Source organism: Pelobates fuscus, chromosome 11 (assembly GCF_036172605.1).
Source record: "Pelobates fuscus isolate aPelFus1 chromosome 11, aPelFus1.pri, whole genome shotgun sequence".
NCBI lineage: Eukaryota > Metazoa > Chordata > Amphibia > Anura > Pelobatidae > Pelobates > Pelobates fuscus.
The window spans coordinates 103,299,089-103,325,414 of NC_086327.1; the positions used below are offsets into that span (position 1 = coordinate 103,299,089).

Consider the following 26,326-nt stretch of genomic DNA (forward strand, 5'->3'; position numbering starts at 1 on the left):
CCCAGTGACCAACGAAGGACATTGCAATTAATTCCGTGCACACATCCTTGCCACTAGGGCTAGATTGCCTTTGATTTTACAGTGACTTTGTATTGCGTGTCTAATTATTTCAAAGATCTCTAATTACTAGTTATATTTATATACGTTTGCGGCAATTGTTAATATAGCACAGAAGGCAGAGGCTTGTCTCTGGTGTGGAGTATCTGAGAAAACAGCACTTCTTGTTTGGAATAAGTTCAAATAAACTGGAACTAGAACATAATCTTATCATTGTCTCATAAATCACTTTAGAAATGGGGTGAAACTGGTTGCGACCCATACAGCATATAACTTCAGTTCTTGTTTTGTGTGCTTAAGACTACCAGCTGGATTTAACGTTCCTACAGAGACAATATCTTGGAATACAGAAAAAAATTGTGGGTATGGTATACAAAAATGGCAAGTTGGCCTGGGAGACCATAAAGTCCATTACATTTTCAGGTAAGAACCACAGAAGAACCTTTGCATCTACTGAAATGTTCTTGAGCTACACTTTCCTCAAAACTCCAACTAATCTCAGGATGGTTAATTTGTTCCTCTGTCTCAGGCACATTTAAAGCCACATCATTAGTGAAGTGTCTCAATGATTTAAACTTGGAAAAGAGTCACTGCCAAGGTGGCGGCAACAAATAAAATGAGGAGGGCAGTGAAGGGATTTGCATTAGTGGTGCTGCCAAGAGGGTAGACGTGCTCAGAGAGGGGGCAGGACCTGAATTGTCAAGTCAGCCTGGCAAATCGTGCAAATCGTGCGCTGTTTCAGTACTCTCTGCAGGATCCCAATGTCCTGAGCATAGTGTGAGCAAATCTAATGATACACTTGCACTATGCTCTCTGGGAACAACAAAACAATTGGGCATAAAGTCAGGAAAGGATCTTAAAAGGAGACCTGCTTCCATGTTCAGCTCCACAGTTGACTTCATACATCTGAGGAGTGCTGAGAGGCATGCAGTAATTAGTTCATTTTATGAGTGCTAGTAGTTAATATCTGCAGGGTGTACTTTAGCTGAATTAAAGGTTGTGCAAGCATACCATTGTATGTAGTGACTAGAAAATGAACCCAACTCACCAAGGTAGAAATAATCTTCCTCTTAGTTAAAAACCTATGTTATTAATATTATATTTCGAAAGCTCTTGCTAATATAAATTAGTCATAATTGTACCCTTCTCTTTATCACCTGTAGCAATGTGTTCTGAATAGTTAATTTTGATACATAATGTATACTTTTATAAAATGGGTCTTTGAATCTCCTCATACAACCTAGGATCCTTCTGGAAACAATCTAGCTCTGGGATGGCTAGCTCATTAGGGACCTTAGGTGCAGTGTACATTTATCTCAGTTGGAATGGGTTCTGCTCATACCATGCTGGTCACGACCTCACAATTGCAGTACTGTCAACCCTAGATTCTCCCTTTCTTTTTAAGGGGACTCCCCCTTTTCTGGACAGTCAGACAACCTTTGAGATCAGCCATCCTACTTTCCTTCCCTCATAAGAAGAGAAAATTGGAGTTTTCAAGGTTACTGAATTTCACCTCTTTGCTGGATATGTCAGCACTGAATCTTGACAAAAAAATGACAACATGCAGAATAGGAGAATATCAGAACCCCTTCCCCTTGTGTATATGAAATTACTTGAACCTTTATTCCTCACCATAAACAATGAGTACAAAACACATCATATTGGGTGATGTGGGCAACAGTAAAATAAAAATGTATGAATATATAGATATTATAACAGTAAATGTGAATGCACATCTTGCACTCACTCTCTAGGGGTATCCTCGTATTGTGTGTGTGTAAGGCCGTATAATAAACAAAAACACACTTTTGGTGTCAAGAAGTCGTTTAGAGCAACATATGTTTTTCATAAATACCATTCATAATGACACAAGAAAAAGTGATATAGAGTAGTATTATTCATTCTTTATCTTGTTCAGTTGATAATTCATGCCTGCTCTTACCAGACAATTACCTATTCAATATTTTCTTTCAAATGTTTTTTTAAACCATGAATTATGGACCCTGGGGATGTAGTATAACAGAAAAACAACCAAACATATAAACGATAAAATAGTACAGATTATACCCTTCCTAACATTTAAATTTCATTATAAAGACTGCTGCTTAACCAGTACCAAATTCTTCTTTGTCTTGTAAAATCCAACGGAATCCAGTAGGAAACATACGGAAAAGCCATTGGTTGGGTTATTTTACCCTACAAAGACCAGCAGGCAAATGTGTCCTTCGGCTGCCCTCCATCAAGGAATGAGAAAATATTACAAAACCTGTGTATCAATCTCATATTCATCCTAGAAAATTCTTTGTTGTTGAGAAATATTTGTAATACAAAACATGAATATATAATTTTATATACAATGATATAGATATAAAATACCTATGCTACCATTTTGTTTCCATTTAAAAATATAATGAAGGTATCCATCAGTCATTTTGGTCATTTGGTGGAAGTTAGTTGAATGTCACTGGAATAACAACGTGGATAGTGGTCATCCTATATCAGTTTCTCTTACTCTTGTTTTTGCATAATGTAATGAGCTTAGATCCTTCAGCAGTTTATGTGGGTCGTTTCTCTTTCTCCGTCCCTATAGAAGCAGCAACAGAAAATAATTTCCACCACATGTAGAAGTACTGACCCACAGTATTATTGTTTGTCAGCAATAAATAAGGACAAAGACACAAATATACATCAATGATCTTTTGGGACTTTAAATATTCTTTAAAAAAATCATTGTCCCTCCTTATCATTTGTTTTGCAGTCTCTGGAGCTTTAACTGTCCTGGTGGAAGGAATGACATAGTTGGTTAGGAGAGATTAAAATTGTCCATTATGATGAAAATTATTATTTCCTCACCAGAGATCACCGGCATGTGTGCATTTCTACCACTTTGTGGCACTGTTTGCATTTAACATAACAGCACCAGTGGAATTTGCAACTGCACCTTTCTATAATTTCCACCTCTTCTGTGTGAAAGCCCCTCCCGCAACACATTAGCTCACAACCATCAATAGCCTTGGAAGTCTTGTTACACTGTCGCCCTGTAGTTCCTAGAACACCATTCTTTAAATCATGGTCGCAGAAGTCGGGGCTGGAGTCTAGATACACCAAGTCTTCATCCGTATGTGGTTTGAATTGAGAATTTTTGGGAACAAGAACTTTGGTTGAACCAATCTTTTTCTGTTCAACTTCAGTTGCACCATCAAATTTCTCCTTTAGAACATTCCCAACTTTGCGGAATGGTGGCATAGCTTTCCAGCATGTTTTCACCTCGCAGGAGCCAGAAACACCATGGCACTTACATTCGACTCGCATGTTATTCAAGATGGCCTAATGGTAAACAAAAGTTTGATTAAAACAAAAGACTTCATAAAGGTTTTGTAAAATGTATATCTGCTCATAAAATGTATTAATGGAAAAATAGAAGTTTTGAAGATTAGGTGTTAAGCTACATTTGCTACCATGACCCCAATATATATATATCTCCATTGATTCCTGGTGGTCTTTGAAGGACCAGGAGATCTTGTTGCCAAGTGGCAGGATACTTTTTGTCTCGAATCTCTTGCAGTAGCTATATTTAAGACAGAGCATCCCTTTTTCTTACGACATCTTCCCTGCTCTGTCTCAACACATATGCACTAAGACGGAGGGATATGACATCATATTTCAGAATATTTGTCTGAAACATAGCAATGAACATGCCAACAGGAAACAGTAGGCAAATCTAGGGGGACACTGAAAAATATGCATTTATTGCTTATTAAACAAATTAAACAAAACAAAAGAAGAATACTGATAACAACATTGTATGTTTTCCTGCTGTTCTATTGTAAAGTATTGTTCTACATTTATAAAATATAACTTTTAATGAAATATTATTAAAAAATGTAGTCTGACACCTAGAGACTAACAGAGACTAACAGAAATCTAGGTATATCTCTTACAATTGTTTATAATTAAAAAAAAAAGGCAAACAAGTTACAGAGCATATAGACAGATGCATTTAAATGTATACAGGGTTATTCACTTAAGCATGAATTGTTGGGAATTTAAAGTAAATATCAAATTGTTGGGAATAGACAAAATAGAAAAAATAGCTGATTTTTTTTATCCTGAACTTTGAAATTTACTTTGAATTCCCAACAATTCATATTTAAGTATAACTATGCAAACACAATTTTAACATTGCAAGTGAATTTCAAAATTTAGGCCAAAGTAGTCACTCTATAAGTATAGCTGACTAGAGTATTTTTCCTATTTTATTTTGTACCTAACAGACCACACACATAAAGCCCTTCAGCTTGCTTAAGTGCGTTATGTGTTTGGAGCCCGTCACATTTGTGACAGTGTATAATTGGGGAAGAGACAACTCCCTGACTGTTAATCAGACTGCCAGGAGGTTGTCTTCCGCTTCTCGGTAAAGCGCAGTATAGCTCATAGAGAAACATAAGCAAGACATGATTGCGTGCACACTCACAACTTCACAACTTGAGCACAGAGGCTTCTCAATGAGACACCTCTGATTAGAGTAGTTTGCTGGGGTAAAGGGATGGAATTGCAAAAGCTGCAGACACAAGATCTGCAGCTTTTGCAAGCTGATTTAGATCTACACCCAATAGAAAATGCATAATTAAATGCGTGCACTTTTTCATTGAGGAACATCAGCTAAATAGTGATTTATTATTTATTTGTGGAAATGGAGTGTTCCTTTAAATTCTCAGTTTAGTAAATAACCCTGTCTGTCAAACTCAAACCACTGATTAACTACTGAGTTACCAGCTTGCTGGTTTAAAATGTACATCTGCAATTGCAATTTATAATGAATGAAAAAGTAGCTTGATGTAGCCAATAACCATCAGTTACCTTGCGTCCCGCTTCGTTATTGTGAAGGTTCATGAGAGCACGGCTGGACGAAGCTCCTTTGCTTCTTTCTCGTACATCAACAAAAGACTGTGAGAATGCTACTCCATAAGCAATATTATCTGAGCAGCCAGACCACTGGAACCCTAAAAAGCAAACATGATAAACAATTGTTCCAAAAATATTTCTGTAACCAGGTCATCTATACAATAAACAATATGGGAAATGCATTTTATTACGCACTAAATTTCCTAAACTAAATATTTATGTATGAATAGCATTTGGTACGTCAGGTGCATTCTGGGACTTTCTAGACTTTAGGCAAAACTACTTTTTAAGGCATAAAAAAAAAACATGCAAAAAAAAAAAGAAAGGAAATGTTCTTTGCTAAAATTCAATCTTCACAGACGATGACATTAGGAGTCATGTACTCTGGGGAGGGGAAAAGGATAAGGAAATAATTCAAAGTTGTGGGTTGAAAGGGACTCTAAGTTCCATGACAAATACAATGGCACCACGGGTCCAAATGCACCATCGAAGTGTACGTTTTTGGACATTATTCACAGGCTGAGAGTCATCAGCTGACCTCTCAGTTAATTAACAATGTCCAAACTTGGTATGCTGAAGTATTAACTTATGTTTTAGCATAGCAAGGCAAACTGGAAGGACTGCGGGCACCTGACAGACCGAGCTTCATGTCAAACTGTCCATAAACAGTTAACAACTTATACTGGACGGCAACAGGGCACCATAAGCAATACTGCAATCAGGTATGTTTATGGTTCTTAGAGTATACCTTTAAGGGAAGGCAAGTTGGAAGAATCACAATCATACATAATCTAAAGAACTTAGTTTCCCAACACTGGACATTTGGGATCCACTCAGCAAATCCCAAATTCTGCTGATCATATTATATGCTAACTGTAAGCTGTTTTAAGGGTTACTCAATGATTGAAAGGAGAGATGTAATTTCAAAATGGCTACCTCCATATTGAAAAACATTCAGACCTTTAAGTGATAATTAGAGCTACATTTACAAAACCTAGGTTAGATCTAAATTATATTAACCTTGCATTAATATATTAACCTGTGGAGCTACTTTAAATGTTTTGCTGCTAAAGCTTAATTTATTGCTTAACTAGTCATTATTTCCATTTTTTTAAAAATGACATCTCTTCAATGCACACACCAATATTAAACTACAATTTAGTAACTAAACTGCTTCAGAGTTCTAATGAACCAACTTCTGGAAATCTAGCCGGGTGTGAAATTAGAGCAATATTATTTTAATTGTAAATGAGTAGTAAAGGACTCATCAGCAACATTAATCGGCTTTGTCAAACCTATAGGTGTAAAACACACAAGTATTCTATGCCGAAACACTTATCATTTTAGCTAGAACCTGCCTACATTTTGTCCTGTGCCATAGAGACAACACTGTAAAATCTCCTTTCCTCCTGAGAGAAAACAGGCCAATGATGGTTAACTTCAGTTCCAGATGTTTGAAACTCTACATTTCCCAAGTTGCATAGCCAAAAAAGTGTTCATGCAAAGATAGGTCTTAAAGTCAACATGAAACACTTATTAACAGGACAACCTAAACATACACACGTTAGATTCGCTGGGTAGAATAGGTTATCTTTAGTTATGCTGGGTGCAGGCCCGGACTGGCCATCGGGCATACCGGGCAAATGCCCGGTGGGCCGCGATGGCCGTGGGGCCGAGGCCGGCAGGGGAGATCACAGGATCTCCCCTGCCAGTCTCTGCAGGGCCAGCGCTACCCGAGCGCCGGCCCTGCTGTGTGCTTCCATGGGCCGGTGGGGAGATCAAAGATCTCCCTCACCGGCCCAGAGACACTGACAGGCGGCCGCTGGCAGGAGAGGGAGTGAGGGAGGGAGGCAGGCGAGAGGACCGGCGGAGCTCTAGCCAGCAGCTCCGCCGGGTCCTCTTGCGAGGTCTGAGCGTTGCCGCGGTTACCGCGGCAACGCTCAGATCTCGCGAGAGTGAACTATAGCTTTCAGGCTAAAGTTCACTCTCACCACTGGAACACCAGGGAAGGAAGCTGCACGGCACCCCCCCAACCCCCAGCCCCAGGCAGAACGGATCCCCCTCTCCCCACAGGCAGAACAGCTCCCCCCCTCCTTCCAGGCTAAAAGGTAAGAAGGGAGGAGGGGGGGATATAACTTTTTTTTTTTTTTATTAATAAAAAATATATATTTAAATGTAAATAAAATATACATTCACACTCACACACACAGCACACAGACACACACAGCACCCTCAAACACACACAGCGCCCTCAGACACACACAGCACCCAGACACACACAGCACCCAGACACACACAGCACCCCCAGACACACACACAGCACCCCCAGACACACACACAGCACCCCCAGACACACACACAGCACCCCCAGACACACACAGCACCCCCAGGCACACACAGCACCCCCAGACACACACACAGCACCCCCAGACACACACACAGCACCCTCAGACACACACAGCACCCTCAGACACACACGCAGCACCCAAACATACACAGCGCACTCAAACACACACAGCACCCTCAAACACACACTGCACCCTCAAACACACACAGCACCCTCAGACGCACACACAGCACCCTCAGACACACACCCAGCACCCTCAGACACACACACATAGCACCCCCAGACACACACAGCACCCCCAGACACACACAGCACCCTCACACACACACAGCACCCCCAGACACACACAGCACCCTCAGACACACACAGCACCCACACACACACAGCACCCTCAGACACACACAGCACCCTCAGACACACACACAGCACCCAAACACACACACACAGCACCCAAACACACAGCACCCTCAGTCACACACAGCACCCTCGCTCACACATATACAGCACACTCCCACACACACACATATATATATATAAATAAAATAGCCCTCAGTGAGTTAACAGACAAAGAAAATTAGAAACCTAGAATGTGACGGCACATAAAAACACCCTCACACACAGCACCCCTCTTACATACACACACACTGCGCCCCTCACGCATACAATATGTCCAAATATATATATATATATATACACACACACACACTAAAGCACCCCTCACACTGCACCACTACACACATTACGCTCCAGATACACGCTAGATCCCTTACCTTATATGCACTCTTAATCCTCTAGACACACACACACACACACACACACACAATCTCCTATACACACTCTGGGTCCTTTACACAGTAGATCTCCTACACACACACTACATTCCTTGTCAGCAAACACATACAACATTCTCTAAACACATCCTCTCTGCAACCCCTACACACACTACGTCACCTATACACACACACTTCAACCCATATGCACACACTCGCTACATCCCCTATAACACTATGCTCCCTATACACACACTCTCTACAGCCTCTAGCCACACATATTACACCACAAACACAAATGAAATTGACCTATTTACACAATACCACACCACACTCTACACACACGCAATCCCACAAGCAGGCTCCAAACACATGCACCATACACTTTTCTGGCCCTTTTGTCCTCTGGTATCCCACTTGTGGAGACACCAGAGACAATTTAAAAGCAAACTCAGCGCAAGCATGTTATTAAATTTGCTTGCGCTGCGCAGAACAAATTCAGGGCCTTTTTCTAATGCCAGAGCTCTTCAGCGGGGCTCTGCGCATTGAACTAACATGCTCACTTTGAGAGGGGCTGTGCTTGTCATTAGTGATGACAAAACACACCCTCTCTGGCCCCGCCCCCTTCTTAGGGGGCCGCTCTGATTGAAAAATGCCCGGGCCTAATTTTTTTCCCAGTCCGGCCCTGGCTGGGTGTTTAAATTTCTTTTAAATAATCTTCTTTATTTTATTATTATTTTTCTGATAAAGTATTTTGTTGCAAGGCCCTCATTTCTGACCCTTCCAACTAACCTGCAGTGTTTACCTGCTCCATCAGTTATGGCTTTCTGCGTACTATCTGCACTAAGACTGCACAGCAAAGGTTTCTAAGAATTGTAGTTCGGTTGTTATTTTTCTACAATAGATTTAGGGTATCAAATACACTCCTGTGTTGCCATAACCCCATGCTTATAGGAAAAAGCATAGCAGTGATGTTGACAGGTGAGGAAGCATTATGATTGGTCTAGTCACTTCTTGGTCTTGGTTGAAGTCACTGCAGTTGCTGGGGCATCCAAGTAAGTACATGAAATTGTTTTTGTTTATTTTTGTTTTGTTTGCCTTTTTTTTTTACTTTAAATGTCATAATTTTTTATGGATTTTAGGTTATAGTTTTTTTTTTCATATCCATCTTTAATGGATTGTCCAGATATTAATGTAAGGAGGAGTTAACCCCAGTCTGCAGTAGATTATTTACATGACTCACGAGTGCATGATTTTGTTATTCTTAGATCTCCATACATATATGTACACTTACCTTGTGGGCTGACGCCATGCACTGTCCTGTCGCAGCCACATTTATCCAGGTCTCCACTGCTGCATGCTCTCGTCACTGCAAAGGCAACGCCGGCAGAGGATATGGCATACACAAAAGCCGCCTCTCTGGTTCCTGCAACATCAAGAACAAGCAAATCATTAGAACCTTAGGATTTTGAAACTGTGTTTAATTGTACAGGATTACAATGGTTCTATTTAACGACAAGTAACTAATAGACAAAAATAATGTTGACAGACAGAAGAGGTAAATAGTGTCTTGCTCAATATTAGCCTACAATCTGGGTTTTTAATGCCGGTATTGCAATGGCAATGGGTCAAAGTAACAGACAGATACATACAAACAACTAAAGACAATACTGAGGGATCAGGATGGTCTGGCCAAACATTTCCCTCATTGGATGTAGCTTATAAAGAGCTTAAAGCGGCTCTTTGGTAGTCCGATGCATTAATGTATATGGAGATGTTTGGAGGGTGAACACAAATGTGTGTAGATAGTTCTACTCACACTGCATGAAATATATGGCTTTGACAGATGGAGGCTGCTGGAGTTGTGAGGTGTGACACTAAATATCTCAGCAACTTTCATAGGTATGTCCTGCGAAGCACAAGAGAGCATTCACAGAGATATGTGCTTGCTGGAGAGAAGCAGACTGTTTCCTGAACTCTGTTGCCAACACTGACTCACTATGTGTTGATGAGCGTCGCACTCCACAGCCACTTGCATACACCTCTGCACCATAACTACTCATCATACTCTAGCAGTCCAGCAGCCTGTTCAGCCTGAGATAATGAGATCACATGGGAAATATCACTGTGGGCCAGTCCAGGCCTAGAGAGCACTAAGAGAGCATGCTGCCACGAAAGTGCTGGACTACCAAAACTCTTGTACAATTCCATCCTGCTCCTTTGCTCCTGACGTGCTCCATCACACCTTCTGCAAATGGTGCAGAAGACAACTCATCTATTCTAGTGCCTGTGGGGAGCTATTACCCCCTACACATTTTACCAGCCCTCCACCGTTTATATATTTTAATTGTAACAAATATGTTCCTACCCAACAGCATGTCGATTTTAACTACCACTGGCCCATACTACGAATAAGTTCCTCAAACACACTGCTCTACATATAAGAAGAACTTATATGCAGAACAGTGTGTTTTAGTGTCTGAATAAGTGCGTCTTACATTTATATTCCCCATGCTAATTTGTTTTCCTGGGTTCTTTGGTTCAGAGATAATGAGTGTGGTGTAGACGATAAATATATGGTGGGGGATTTATGTTCAAAAAAGTTGCAAACTTGCAGGAGAAAAAAATCAATCAACTAACCTAACCCAAATCTTATTTGTAATAACACTGAATAAATTTTATGACTTAAAAACATGCATGGTACACCAAGATCTGTATCACGCATACATAACCTAACCACATCAGCAAACAAAACTCCCGCTTTAGTACATCTGGGGCGATGGAATGATGTATTGATTTAAGATGCATCCTGAAGCTGTGTCTCACCTCTCAAAACCCTACGCGAAAATGGCTTGTCATCATAAGTGGGACGACCCCGGTGGTCGTAGCTACCTCTGGTGACTAGTCCACATAGAAAACAATCTGGCATAGTAAGAAGTGTCTGCCAAGGAACAGCCTAAGACTAAGCTATTGTGGACACTGAATGTGTTCCAAGTCAGCTGAGGTTAACTGCAGGCTCGTGTGGGTCGTCTTGCACTGTGGTTACCAAAAAAGAAAAGACTTATTTTATGGTACTGTTGGTATTTCCATTCCGGAATCCCAACTGCCACAAGTCTATCCCCTTTTTCATTTAACCCCCCCAAAACAAGCAATGTCAAACAATGAGGCAAGGCAAAGCCTTAGACTTGCGTTTTGCAGTCGCAGAGATTCGCACTCTCTACTTTCTTACCACAAATTGTGTTGTGTTTTTGCCAGCATGGAAAATGAGGATGTGATAGGTCTGACCCACAATGACAAGTACTGTGTAAATGGACTATTTATATCAACACATCCACTTGTAACCATGGCAGACTTGTGTGATTCTTCAAACATCAGGTCATTTTTTTAGATTTATATACATCACTGTTGAAAGATGAACTGATTGATTAGCTAATGCGTAAAAACTTTATTGCTTTGAACTAGGCTAAATTTGTTTTCTATGCCTCTCTTAATGAACGTTAAAAAAAATATTTAATTTAATGAAATTATTAATTCTAGAGTCATGTGTGTTAGAACACACTGAAACTTTTTACTTTTGTTTTTAGAAATAATTTCTGCCAAGTTAGTTAACCCCAAGTTTGTCAATTTCGAATAATGAAGTATACCATTAATAATGAGTTTCTGTGGTGGCAATGTTACCTTTTGTTATCAGGCAAGTCAGGCTTTTCTTTAAGGCACAAATGTCTTGATTGATTATTTCCCAAAAATTCTACCTCACCCCCAAAACAGTCCAATCTTTTATTTTTTTTTAATGTGGGCTGTAACGACAATGCATACAGTGCAGTTTGCATACAACTGTGACCTATACAATAATTTTCATGATAATCGTCAACATTAGGGAACTTAACTATATCTGGTAAGAACTTGCATCATAGGCAGCACTCTCAGTACTGAACACAATGTACAAAGTATTTTGCTAGCCTGTATTTCATCTTAGAGGAAAGGTGAGTTACCTAGTTGAAACCGAAAGAATAGAAAAGCAATAGAAGGATAGAAGAAGAAGAGGAAGAAGAAAGAAAACACAAGAGGTGTAGGTGTGTTGTCGTGAGTTTGAAGTCCCGAAAAAAAACATCATCCTGGGCTCAAGAGCTCTCATGGTCCCTGAAAAGATTCCTATGGGAGCCATATTTTCTGAAAGCAAGGGAGGGCATGTCTTACTTGAGCAGCGAATATATCCATTAGAAAATTATCGTTCATTTTAACCAAGATCAACTCCATAGAAGGGATGTCAGTATGCAACTAGGATTATACTAATGCTGTTCTAGGAGCTAGCAAAAAGTCCAGACTTACAGGTTACAGCAGAATTAGGAACTTCCTAAACTCTAAATCATTGGGAATGAATGAGAACTGGTTTGGAAATAGCAAGCCTAGAACATTGTTTTTGGTGGCTCACAAGATAAATGGGCGCAGGGTTCACAGATTGGTATATTTACATTAATGACCTGTTTGTGCCCCATCTTTGCCTCAGCCATAACTACAAACTTCCTTTTTGAGAAGTGATTGTGTATTCACACATTGAATTTTCCCTAGCTGTGTTGAAAGGATACACCAAGCCTTATTGCAGATTTCTAATAAAAACATGCAAAAAAAATTTGGGTAAGGAATTTACAAAAACGCTAACGTGATCTTTAAAAATATGCTTTATCAGTCATAGCACAGTATACATTTAATGACAAACACATAAAATGGCTATTACCCAAATATAAACCTAATAATAATAGCAAACAAGCTGATCTGGATCAGTAAAATAGATAATTAATTAATTGGCTACATATTTGAACAATATTTCTATTTTTAAACATATTGCTAAAATTCTTACCTCTTGTCCCTATTCAAATACCAGAGGTTCAGTAAATTAATGGTTATGCTCAATGTTGTCATTGAGTCATGCATAAATAAGCTCTTAACACATCCCATAAGGAATGATGTCATGGATTGGGGAGGAGCCAGCCACCCTATCGTAATTCTCTTATAAGCACCATATGACAGTACTATAGGGATAATGAAGAGCAATCCCACGATCAAATTCTAATTCTTTTTATTGACTTATCTAAACTTTAAAGGGATCCTATAGTGTCAGAAAAACAAAGCTGTTTTCCTGGCACTATAGGTTCAATAGGTCCCCCCCCCCCCCCTCCCGGGGGGCTGAAGGGGTTAAGCCCCTTCAGCCACTTACCTGAATTCAGTCGCTGATGTCAGGCAATGGCCGGGTGCGCATTAGAACTCCCTGTAGGAAAGCATTATTCTATTCTTTCCTATAGGGAAAATCTGATGCTGGAGGTCCTTGTGCAGAGCATGAGGATGTCCAGCGTCAGATAGCGGAACAAACGTCCGAGGGCAGACTTAGGGCTGCAATGTAAACATTGCAGTTCATTGGAACTTCAATGTTTTACATTGCAGCATTAAGTGCAATATGGACACAGCACCCATGCAAATTCAATTAGCTGAAGTAGTCTGGGTGCCTACCAATGTCCCTTTAACAATTAGCTTCTTTATAGAATATGGATCTGAATAAACTAAAGGGATACATAAATGCAAGTAGCAAGTACCAATTGAGCGTTCCCCAAGTCTCTGCAGCTCATTATTTGCCAGCTATTACTCCTTGTCTACTGCAAACGCTAAAGGGTGGATTTTGCCACCAATATTTAATAGATTATTTTTTTTTGAGCACATATACATAACATATATAATTATATATTATATATACATATATAATTATATTGCAGATTTGCAGCATCTCCAGCCTTATATCTATGTCTGAATCTAAGCAAAACGTGTCTGGGATATTCAGTCTATCGTGTTCCTCTCATTACTTTGTATGTGCATTATCGAGCAGTGCTTCTAAACTACAATGAATGTTCGTTGGTTGCACAAAAGTAGAGCTTGCATTCACTGCATAGAAATTATTGCATACCTCCCAGGTGTCCCTACTTAGGAAAGACAGTCCGTATTTTGACCTAAAGCCTTCTGCCCCCCATTTCTATCATAATTTCCCTTTCTTCTAGGAGCTCCAAATTGCTGCGGTATCTGAGTGTATTACCGAGCTCCACAGTAATAATACTAATACTAATGTGTCTTTAAACTATAACAAATTTGATGCATTGTTCTCCAAATGACAGTTTACTTACATAAATTAATAAATTACCTAAAATTTCTTAGAATAGCCCCGCTACACTCCCATTTACACCTCTAAAACTTTTGTCTTTTTGAAATGTTAGGAGGTTTTAGGACACGCAGTATATTTGTAGGACAGTCCTCTGTGACTCCATTTCATTTGTTGTTGGATTACATTTCTCATAATCCTCTGTCAGTACACTTTCTGGTTTCCTCTTATGCAGACAGGAAAAAATGGGTCGGTGGGGGTGGGATCATGATTATAGGGGATGTTCTACTTCTCCCCCACCAGGGTAAAAGCGGTTGTATATGGAGCCCAAAGACATGTAAACAGGGCTTCGATCTATCCTGCTTTTGTATGGAAATTCAAACGTTTATGAATTACCTTGTTACACCCCCCTGGCTGTCAAACAGACAACCGGTCCTGTTGCTTCCTGGTTTGTTTAGCTCAGTGAAGCTAAACTCAAGAGGCAGCAATTGCCCAGAGCGCCTGCATTACAAAGACTTCTCATCAAACTGCACTGGGAAGTCTATGATTGGACAGCTATAGAAAGAATTGGATAGCTTGCACAGGCTGCAGTAAAGAGATCTGCAACTTTTTAAAGCTGTTTTTATATAAACCCCCAATGAAAAAGTGCCTAAATATATATGCATGTATATTTTTATTGTGGGCACATCTAGTAAGTAGTGATTTGTTTATTTTTTCTTTTTATTTCAGCAGTGTCTTCAGAGCCGATCCTGGGTGGGTGCAAACCGCCCATGTGCTCTGCAGATAGGCTAGGTGTGCATTGCTGGGCACTGCCCTTCGTTTTAGGTCTCTCCTGTCTGGTTAGACTCCGCCCCCCTTGAGATTGGGACCAGGCGGCATAGCTGGAAGACAAAAGTTAAAAGATGACAAGTTAACTTCGCATTTGGTCCTCAAACAGGCACCTGGAACCTATTGCAAAGGAGTGGGGCAGGACCTAAATTGAGGGTGCGGAGCCTAGTCTCGCCCGGTCCATCTACACAGCACTTGGACAGTTTCCACCACCCAGGATCAACTCTGAGTTTAGTGTCCCTTTAATTTCACCAAAGGCACAGCCATGGCATTTAATGCAAATCAACCTACATTTCACATGATCCCTATCCCAATTTCCAGCAAATCCTCCCACTGACATGCTTAATTATGTCAGGCCTAGTTCACTGGATATCTAGCCTTTCAACACATACATGCATATACCACTTGCACCAGGCTGCCACACTCACATTATAGCCCCAGGTAAAGTGTTAGGCTGAGGTTTACTGCAGGCTCGTGTGGGTCGTCTTGCACTGTGGTTACCAAAAAAGAAAATACTTATTTTATGGTACTGTTGGTATTTCCATTCCGGAATCCCAACTGCCACAAGTCTATCCCCTTTTTCATTTAACCCCCCAAAACAGTCTATCCCCTTTTTCATTTAACCCCCCAAGCCAGCACACTCGAAGTGTCTAAATCAAGGATCTCAAACTCTGGCTCCCTAAATGTTGACGGCCTAGAACTCACAGAATTCTTGGGATACAATAATGCAATAGATGGTCAGAGAATCAGGAGTTGTAGTCCAGAACTTTTGGTGGGGCAGATTTTGAGATGTCTGCTCTACATGGTGGGAGGAAGGTGAATAAATTCTTTAATTTAGTCTCCATTAAGGTGGTCTGATTCCTGACATAACTCTTAGGAACCAGTGCCATCCCTGGAAAATATGCAGGTTTAAATAAAGGGAAGGAAAAACTGAAAATAAATAGTGTTCTTATAGCATATAAAAGTTGGTTTTATTAGCACTTCAGCAGGCAAAATTATGTAGAGCAATAGTAGTTACTGTGATTACCACAGTGTTAAACATCAGTTAAGGAACTACGGCAGTTGCTCTTTAAATGTGTCAAACAATGACGTACTGTTCTAAAGCCAATAGGAAATAGCCATTTCACCATAAATTGCTCTTTATCCCACTGATTCCTTCACACAACCACTGTAAAAACAATCAACAGTAGAGTAGAGTGAGTCAGCAAAACCAAACGGAAACATAAGGACATATTTACCAAGGGATATTTAATGTCCAACAAGTATGCTGGCCTGAGGTTTCATGTCTCACTGTTAAAGTGGTACATCTGTTCTGTTACTCCACTGTAACACTGTAACATGGGATCAGTGCAAATCGCAAAGCTTGCAAGGCATGCAGCAGGATGTCCCGTCCAGGGAGTCTCAAGTCTACTTTATAAGCAGTGTTCTGCATTTTGAGATATTGTAAATAAAGGATAAATCGTGGAATCGGGTTTCACGCTTGTAACGAATGCATACACTGTAAGTAAATATTTATGGAACATGACTATTATAAAAATGAAAGCTCTTTGCATGTGTCAAGATAAATCGGGTGATATGTACATATATACTGTTCTTTACTCAGACAGTATAAAACATTATAGTTAGTTTCTAAAGACACCTCTACTGGCTGTCAGACAGCGTGCCCCTATAGGCTACTTCATCCTTAAGACCTTCGTTTTTTGAAGGTTTTTAAGTCCTAAGACTTGTCCACATGCATAGACAATATATTAAAAATCAATGCAGAAAATAATTTAAATACATATAAATGTAAATAAATAAAAAGGATTTGCATCACCGCCTCTGGTCCACAGTAAGGTGTCCGAAGTGGTGCACAAAGTGGCTGAACGATATAGTTAGTGAGTGCTCTCTATATTTGTTAGAGTGGGAGAAACATCAGGATGCACAAGACATAATTCACGTTTGTTTAGCAGCTGTTTAGCAGCTAGATTGTGATGTCTGGTTGTCAACTGTTTAGCAAACAAACACTTTAGAGTTTATTACCGGTAATTTAAAATGATATAATGTTAGAAAAACTAATCTAGGCATATTTTCCTTTGTAATATTTCTATAGCCCACATCCCGGGCAGAGTAGACTTCATGTTGCCATGTTTGCTTGAAGAAACACTATAACATTTGAAATTTACATATTTTTTTTTTTGCAGCAGCTACTCCATACACAGTGAGATCTTCAGGGTCGATCATCTCTGGTCCAATAAGATGCTTCTCGTCAAACATTGTTGACCTAAGGCTCATGCACGACAATATCTGCACTCTAGATAAAGAAAACACTTTACCAGTGACCACAAAAACACCATGCTAAAGCAGAGTACACAAATAATGTTTATGTTTCTTTGACTGTGCAGCATACTGCTCCTATCATAACTAAAATCAAAATAGCCATTCCTGTCTACTAACTGCCCAAAACAGGTTATTTTAGGGAACGTGTGTACGCAGATCCAGGTGCTCATACAAGCTGTTTACACGGTTCTTTCTCAAACATTTGTTTGAATAATCCTACATTAGTTTATCTCACATAATTCTTCAAGGAAAACCCAAGAACCCAAGTGAATCCTAATTGAATACAAGTGAGTCCATCTGTGGTGTGTTATTACAACCATAGCCAATTTACTTAACTTCTTAATGTGCCTCTAATGGTTTGGATAAACGATGTTGACCAACTTTTTACAGAAACACTTTAAGAAACAATAGTCATTTATTTAATTGGTTGACTGATTTCCTTAACCCCTTAAGGACCAAACTTCTGGAATAAAAGGGAATCATGACATGTCACACATGTCATGTGTCCTTAAGGGGTTAAAGGAACACTATAGCGTTAGGTATATAAACCTGTATTCCTAATGCCACAGTAACCCTTTCTCTATTTATACAAAGTTCCCCTAATTTATTCCAATAAAACTGATTAATACAAGGGGTTTGCTCACCTTTTTCCAATGCAGAGGCTCGCTCATCGCTGCTCACCTCTCCTGATTCCATACCATCATAACAACGGAATGGCTGCTTTTTGTGATGTTCAAAGCCAATCCAAGCATTGGGGACCTGATGTGCATTCGTTGCCAGTGCCACACACATCCAATGCATCTCACAGGTAAGCACTGAGTCCAATGCTTTCGTATGAGCTGCAACATCACATGACCAAGTTTTACTTGATCGTAAGTGCAGTGGAAGTGTGTGTAGTAGCTCTCAGTATGACAACCACTAGATGACAACCACTAGCCCTTCAAGAAAAACCCTTATTTTGAAGACTTAAACATGCCTCTGGTGGCTGTCTGCAAAACAGCAGTGTGTTACCTTGAAGGAGGCACTGCACCCAGCCCACATCATTGAGGTGACGTTAGTGGCCCTTTAATCACCCACCTACAGTTCCCTGTGGTTCAACTAACATATCAATGGCACAGCTTAATGTTATATTATATATAACAATACGTTATGTGAACTACGATCCTGAAATTCACACAAGTCTTTATTGCTCTACAGTTACGCTCACTCATAGAAAATATGTTAACTGTAAAAAAAATTGCAGATTTAAAAACTAAATAAAAGTAATTTAGGTAGCTTAGCAAGTCATTGTTTTTCCCTGCAGTATACTTAGAATTGTGCTTATACGAATCCAAATACAATTCCTAAGTAAACAGAATCCAAGTAAAACATAAATTAATTTAACCAAAAAAGTTAACAGCTGCATTAATCAACCTAAATATTTACTGGGTTAGAGCTTGCTCCAGAACACAAGTGTTGAAATTGGAATGTATTTTGGGACCTAATAAGAAGCTTGTGTGGGGGATGAATTCAGATCTGTAAAAACATCCTTCTCTATGCTGTTGTAGGAATTATTCCTAAAATCTTTTTTTCCACCTTTAAAAATATTGTTAGAGAACACTTCTAGTGTCAAACTCCAACACTGTAACCTCTCTATTTAAAAAGCACAGTGGATATATAAAGCTTGTATGAACAGTAGGAGTCCTTAAATTATCTAATACATTTACCCTGGAAGATACAGGTATATCTGGGAAATTGTGACGGCAATTGCCCTTGAAGGGCTTGCCTGCTCTCTCATAACATAATAGTAAAGGCAAAAATAAGGTAAGAGAAATGCTTTATGATTTTCTATAAAAAACAAAAACCTTGAGGTTCGCAGGATTAGATCTGTGATGGTTCGTACAAAGCTTTTGCTTGCATATGTCTAGCTAATGCTCATAACACAATGGGTAATTTCAGAACAAGCTTTCTTCTAGAAGAATGCTGGGATTTCTCAAAGCGAAGTCCAACAGGAGAATGAACACTCTACTTATAGAATGTTCCTTCCTAATTTCCAGTCCATGGATAAGTATGCAGGTTCTACTCGTAGAATGTTGAGGTTCGATAATACATTCAATGAGGAGAATGAAAATTTTCCAATTACATACACTGAACTTTGTCAGTGCAAGTCCATGAGACAAATCAATGCTCACTTCAGGTGGAATGTTGTGCTTTCTCAATGCAAGTCAATGATACGAAAGAACTTTCTCCTGGTGGAATGTGCTACTCTCTCATTGCTAGTCCACAAGGAGAATGACTATTTTGTTGGTGACATTTACTTTGTCAATTCAAGAAGGAGAATGTACATTGACCTGTTGGAGAAAAAAAGAATATGAAGACTGTTGTGCAATTTTTTTCCGAGATGACCTAAATCACAGTTATTGTTGGAGATTCAAAGTTAGTTCAAGTGAAATTGCCAATTTTGGAGCACAAAAGCTAGATAGGAAATTCTTAAAGTAAGCTATACGTTCTACGTATATACGCACCCTCCGCAGTGGTAAATAAAGGGATAAAAATCCTTTACTTACTTACTACGCCTCCTTTAACGCCCCCTCGACAAGCAGACGCAAACGCGCATAGGTCTAAAACTATATTTGTTTCATTTAAGACAAATAACTAAACAAACCTAAAATCAATCTAAATAAACATTTAGATTCATATTTCTAATTTGATATTCATGGCTGAATAATGTTCCTTTAATTGACGTTTTTTTTTTATTTTCAAGTGCTAACCTAAGTGATGATCCATAGATCAACTGCTCAACAGGCAATGACCTTGTGTCTACAAATAAAATACTTGATCATTTCAATGTGAAGGAAGAAACTGCGATTTTAACTGGATTCCCTAAGGTCTACCGATCATGAAGTACAATATTTACAATATTGACCCTTAGCCAATAAGATCATAACTCTAAATAGCTCACATTTTTAAATTTTATTATCGGGTCGGCAGCCCGGTTTCCATGTCATAATTCACAGGAGCATTTTGATAAATTGGAAAAAGACACTTTACTTAGAAATCCCATATACTACGTTAGAGGAAAAGTGTTTGACATTGGTTGTAATAATAATATAACATTTACTTTTACAACCAAAGACAAATGTTTGTGTTTGGCTTTCAAAGGCTGTCATTTAAAAAAGGAAAGAAAAAAGGCCAACGATAAAACAGACACAGCAGAGGCTTTGCAATCGTCAACAACACATATTAAAATAATTATAGCTGCTAGCATACTGTGTTTTGTTTCCATTTCATAGATGTACGTAGATCCTTTCATTTTGCACATATATCATACCGTTAAATACATGTAAGGGTGGTGTTGGTGGAAGTGGGGGGATTAAATCTGCTAGTTCAGCTGCAACAAATTAAAGGCATTGTAGGATTCCTTTAGATACCATTTAACATAAATTTGGGATGTTCATTGTATTATTACTTTTATTAGTTATGATATTTTTTAATAAAACATCATTAAGTTGACATATGGTAAATATTGCATTAAATATAGCATACACTGTACATAGATACTTACTAAAAGGACTGGGGGTCCTACTGGTGTGAGTTTACAATCTACACTTAATAGCTTCTATACTACAGACATTAAAGTGGGTCTGTTATATTTTATTGTGGCATAATAATATTCAAAAATATCACAATTTAACATTACCTTTTGTGTGTAATTTTAGGGACTTTTTTTATACTATGGCATACCACCCAACATTTCAGGGACACTTTCATTTAAGGGGTATGAGTGTGTATGTGGCCAGGAGCATGGTTGTTCTGAGAAAATTCGAGTGACTAAACTAAAATGTAATTTAGAACAAGAACAATGTATCTTATTTACACAGACTGATTCCTAAACACATTTATTGTAGTTTAAAGACTCATTGGTGTGAGTGTCATTGCTGTGGAACTCTGTTATACACTCCGACACACCGACAATATGGAGCTCCTACAAAATAGGGAAACTAGGTTATAAAAGAGGGACAGAGTTATTTGCACCCAAAACAGAGACTGTGCCTCCTAAATAGGGACACTTTGGAGGTATTGGCTACATATGCTGATTGCAATATCAAAATATTAAGAGGCTACCACTACTATGTAACTAGATTAGTAGCCAAAACTTCAGTAGCACATGGCAACGTGTGAGAAAACTGAAGGCTTACATTAACTTTCAAATAACACAGGAAACGGCAAAGGAATGTGTGATTTTGGTGTCCATCTCGGTAAGAGTGGTAAAATTGTGGATATAAGAGTAGGGAGGTATAGAGGAATAAAAGTTTTGTAAGAGTAAATATGATGATAGAAAAGCTGTGTATAAGATGTATAAAATAGGAGGATTAAGGATAATTTATATTTGAGAAAGAAGAAACAGAAATGTAATTGGCATTAACAATCTTTCAGAACAGAGAAACAGGGAAATGGATTAAGAGTCCGGGGGTGATTTGGATTGGGCAGTGTATAGGGGGAATGTAAAGGGACTTTTGCCTGGCGGGAGACAAAAAGAATGCAGACTTAAAGAACTGTTGTCAATCTGACCCTGTTTCTCCTTGAATTAGATATTGATCAAGATCCACCCAGGTCATGAGGGAAATATCACTCAATATCTTGGATCTGAAGACTTGTCTACTGGATTTATGCTGCCAGATCCAGGGAAAATGATGTTCCCCCAATGGGTAAATCAGGAGGACAGTTTCAAACAACAGGATATTCTGCTCACATAGGATAATACATATTTATAGCTCCCACAGGGTATAAATCATTACCAGAAAAACGTCAGTAAACAAAAGCATTTAAAGTTTAATTCCCACATTGGACCTTTACCAAGATATAACTGATGGATGCTCAGATGAATGATGTCACTTCCTATCCAGCAATGTGTTACAGAACACCTCTCCACTGAAATGACCCTACGGAGAACTCTGCACAGATCTAATGGTGAGTAACAGACTTCACAGTAGGAAACTTGGAGGTTACCTAGAGAAGCATATTCATTTATTGAGGTTCCAAAGCACACAAGGAGGAGTTATGACTATATTGACCATTCTGAGTTCTGCAACAGCCATGTTTTCACCTACAACATTAAATATTAGCTTTTATGTATCTGAATGTGAATAGAGACACCTTGATATTGACTTACCGGTATTTTACAAATAACAACATTTGTGTATTCAAAATTCATTTCTCAAAAATGGAAAATGGGCCGATATTTGGTAAAAACTTACATATTTTTTTAACACAGTAATTAATATCATAAACCAGTGGTGCCCAAAAGGTAGATCCCCAGCTCCTTTAGAATAACAAAACATCATAGAAGTTGTAATTGTAAAACATTTGGGGATCTACCTTTTAGCACCCTTGTCATAAACGATTTACAAAGGTAGCGTATGTCTAGCTTTTGTCATGGTTTTACAACTATGTCTTGGTCTTTAGATCATATTATTAAAATTAACTAACTTAGTGACATTATTTTCATCAGCATCACAAGAATAAGTGGCTGAGCATACGCTGAGGATTTCACAATTACTAGAAGTATAAAAGGTGGTGCACTAACCACTGACTTATCTCTCTAGCTCGTAGTTTATTGATTTAATTCTGATATTGTATTTTATCACTTATAAAAACAGGAAAATAATTGAATAGACTTGTTTGCAATGAAATGTACAAAAATGCAATGTGAAGTTTTTTGACTTCTTTCCTACCTTGTGTCACCACTTTTCCAAATACTGGAAGCGTGTCCAGTGTTGAGCAGTTCCACCGTCGATTCCTAAATTGATACTGGCATTCGTCTATCGCCAGCTGAGCCCCTCGACGTACCGAGTCCATTACCTCAAGGTTCCTCTTGCACATTTGAACCTGGCGCTGAATTAATCCTTTGAGTTTTTCACAGGTTTCTTCCTCTGAAATGCTGCCCACAGAAGACAACTTTGCCAGGTACCTATATAATATAAACAAAGCATAGGTTAAAAAAAAGTCATTGCCTCGTAAACAGCAGTAGAACAAGCTCACATTCTCAATATTTTGCTGATTTAATGTAGGATTTAATGTAGAGTGGCTGGATCAGTACCACCTGCACCAAATGACATGGAACACATGAGCAAGATCAGTTGCCAGTACTGCACTGTATCGGTTAACTGACAAACCTCAGTTATAGTGCTTTTAAAGGGATACTACAGGCACCCAGACCACTTAATCTCATTGAAGTGGTCTGGGTGCAGTGTCCCTGTCCCTGTAGCCCTCCTGCTGCAAACATTGTAATTTTAGAGATACTTTTTACAGGGTTAAGGCTAACTCTAGTGGCTGTCTACCAGGCAGAGACTTGAGGTACGTTCTGCAGTTTTCACTCTGCGAAACGATGCTGTACGTCTGGCATCCTCAAAAATGCCTTAGGAATGCATTGACTTAATGCTTACGCATATTGCGCTATCTGAATCACTGCGATGTTGGCGGAGGAGGAGCCCAACCTTGAAATCAGGTAAGGGGGGGGAGGGAAGGGGGCAAGAGAGGGTGTGACAGAGGGCACTATATTGTTAGGAATCCAGTTTTGTATATCTAACACTATAGTGTTCCTTTAATACTCCAAGATCTGCATCAGCCCTGGCCAATCAGGTTACCAAACAATGATTAATACGTGGGATGCCTGTGTGGGTATTTGTACTTGGGGTCTCCCGCCTAGACCAAAAGTAGCAATCCCTCCCCTAGCTTAAGAGGTTTATATTATTTATAATTGACTTTAATATATATTAAACATTTTTTTAAAATCTGCTTTTTAATTTTAAAAAAATGCATTATTTACAGATAACTTAATTTCAAATTTTTCGGAATGAAATTAATTGCCTGATTTGCCTCAGGATGTACAGCTTTGGATCCCCAAAAGCCCCTAGGGGCTTAGCTAATTTGCATATTACTCAAACAGAAAGGTAAGTACAGCACCGGGATTGGCTGAGAAATTTGTAACATTGGTCAGGTTAAAGCTCACTGACAAAGCTTCACGTTCTATATAGTTGCAGCCAAACACATGAACTTCAAAAATATATTTTTGTATAGTTTATCAAGTATTATGTTCTTATAAAATGAATTAAAAGTGTGGTTCAACTCCACTCCAGAACGTTTCTTTAACCTAAAACCCAGTAACTGTTGCACTAGTAATTAAATCTCCCTACTGCTCAAGGGTGAGCAATTGCCCAAACTGCATTATCAAAACATACAAATGTCACTCTATTTAATCTTTTTTTCTGTCACCAAGACGCTGTTTTTTAAGTACTTGGCAGTTTAAAGATTGTAACTACCAATCTGGCAAAATACAGAAATAAAATAGCTTGTTGTATGTATTACCTGTGAATATAATAATAATAAAATAAATGGGACATATATTAAAGGGAAACTGTAATCTACAAAACTGTGGTTTGCGATGTCTAATCTAATAGCTGTGCAAATAAAAGTGACAGTAAATGTACAGTCTAAATGGAATCCTTAAAGGAACGCTATAGTCACAGTGTTGGGAATACAAATATGTATTCCTAACCCTATTGTGCCCTAGTCCCTGTTTAGGTAATGGTCCGTGCCTGGGTTAGAAAGGTGATTTACTTACCTTTCAGCCCTTGCCATGCCGGTATACTCCATGAAGCTCTACCTCTTTGGCTGAGATCATCAATGTTGAGAGAAGTCAAGTGCACATGCACTCTGTTATTTAATGGAAGCGTCTCTTGTCAGTAACTCGGCAAAGAAAACATGCAGAATGGCAATGCTTTCAACCTTTGTGAGATGAAGTGGTTTATAGTGTTCCTTTAAATTGAGTCCTTTCCACTACCTCAAAATGGCAATGCCAGTGGATGTAAGTGGCTCCACATTAAAGGGTCATGGTGCTAGGAAGCTATGGCCCATACCATTTTCATACAATTTTTCACTTTCCGTCAGCTGGAAAAGTCATAATGAGGATATTTCCCTTCTTCGCTTTCCACTTGATTTACCAAGTCCTGATGTTTCTTTTTGGCATTGTAGCAAAGTTACACCACCATTGCTATTGACTTACTAGCAGAACTTTGCTGCAGTTGCCAATTAGCAAAGGTGCCGGCCAGATATTCACTTAATGGTGTCCGGGCTTCACAGGCTCAAAAAATCTATTTCAATTACGTAAATGCCAGGTAAAACCAGGTGTAAAGTCTAATTTGGCCAGCTTCGCCAGGACAATTAACCCTTTCAGTGATGAGGCAGATACCTGGCTGTTCCCTGTAGCACTATTAGAGAGGGTACATTAGAAAAGGTAAAGTTTTCATTACTAGTGTGAGGGCTTAGGCAGGTAGGATTGGGAGGACTGGGCATCTATAAGTGTCCTTATGGGGCCAATTTGGTTTAAAATGTGTTCATCCCGTTTGGGGTCAGGAGACTAGGCATGCACTGGGCTCTTTTGGCTCCTTTTAATAATAGAATTCAAGGGACTGGGAATATCCTTAGTCCTTTTTATATTACTTTGCACCCCGCAGCCCCTGGGTGGAGACAGTGGAGAGACCATTCGCTGGACCCAGGAGAATAAGTATCAGCTTTCAAATATAGAAAGCTAACAGTTGAATAGTACAGCGGTAGTTTGGGGTAAAAAAGGGAAATGCAGCAGTTTAGAAATGAAGGTCAGAATTGGTGTACTTTAGTTAACTCAACAAATTAATAAAAATCAAAACAATGGCGATCTACTTTAACCAAAAATATAACTGGAAAAAATTTGGATGTATGAAATAAGTCAGGATCCATCTGTATTTCCCTTTTGTCATATCAAAGGGACCCAATTTTTTATATATTTTCACTACACTGTATATATTTAGAAACATCCTTAATAAAAAGTTTTTTGTTTTTTTCCAAGCTCGACAAAGAGAAAGTTTCTGTGTTCACAGAAAATCTACATCATTATTGGTGCAATACTTGTGTCTTACAGAAACATATTTATAAAGATAG

The 26,326-nt window shown here is 39.0% G+C and overlaps 1 protein-coding gene across 1 annotated transcript in view; it reads right to left on the bottom strand.

Annotated features, from left to right (window-relative positions):
• Window positions 1–1,946: 1,946 nt before the first annotated feature.
• WNT4 (Wnt family member 4) overlaps window positions 1,947–26,326 on the bottom strand; it is a 62,460-nt gene continuing 38,080 nt past the window's right edge. Inside the window, exons 2-5 of the mRNA XM_063436588.1 lie at window positions 23,083–23,318; window positions 9,374–9,505; window positions 4,918–5,060; window positions 1,947–3,384 (exon numbers count right to left, since the gene is read on the bottom strand). Of these exons, the coding sequence (XP_063292658.1) occupies window positions 2,917–3,384; window positions 4,918–5,060; window positions 9,374–9,505; window positions 23,083–23,318 (979 nt within the window). The 3' untranslated portion in view covers window positions 1,947–2,916. The remainder of the gene's footprint in view (window positions 3,385–4,917; window positions 5,061–9,373; window positions 9,506–23,082; window positions 23,319–26,326) is intronic.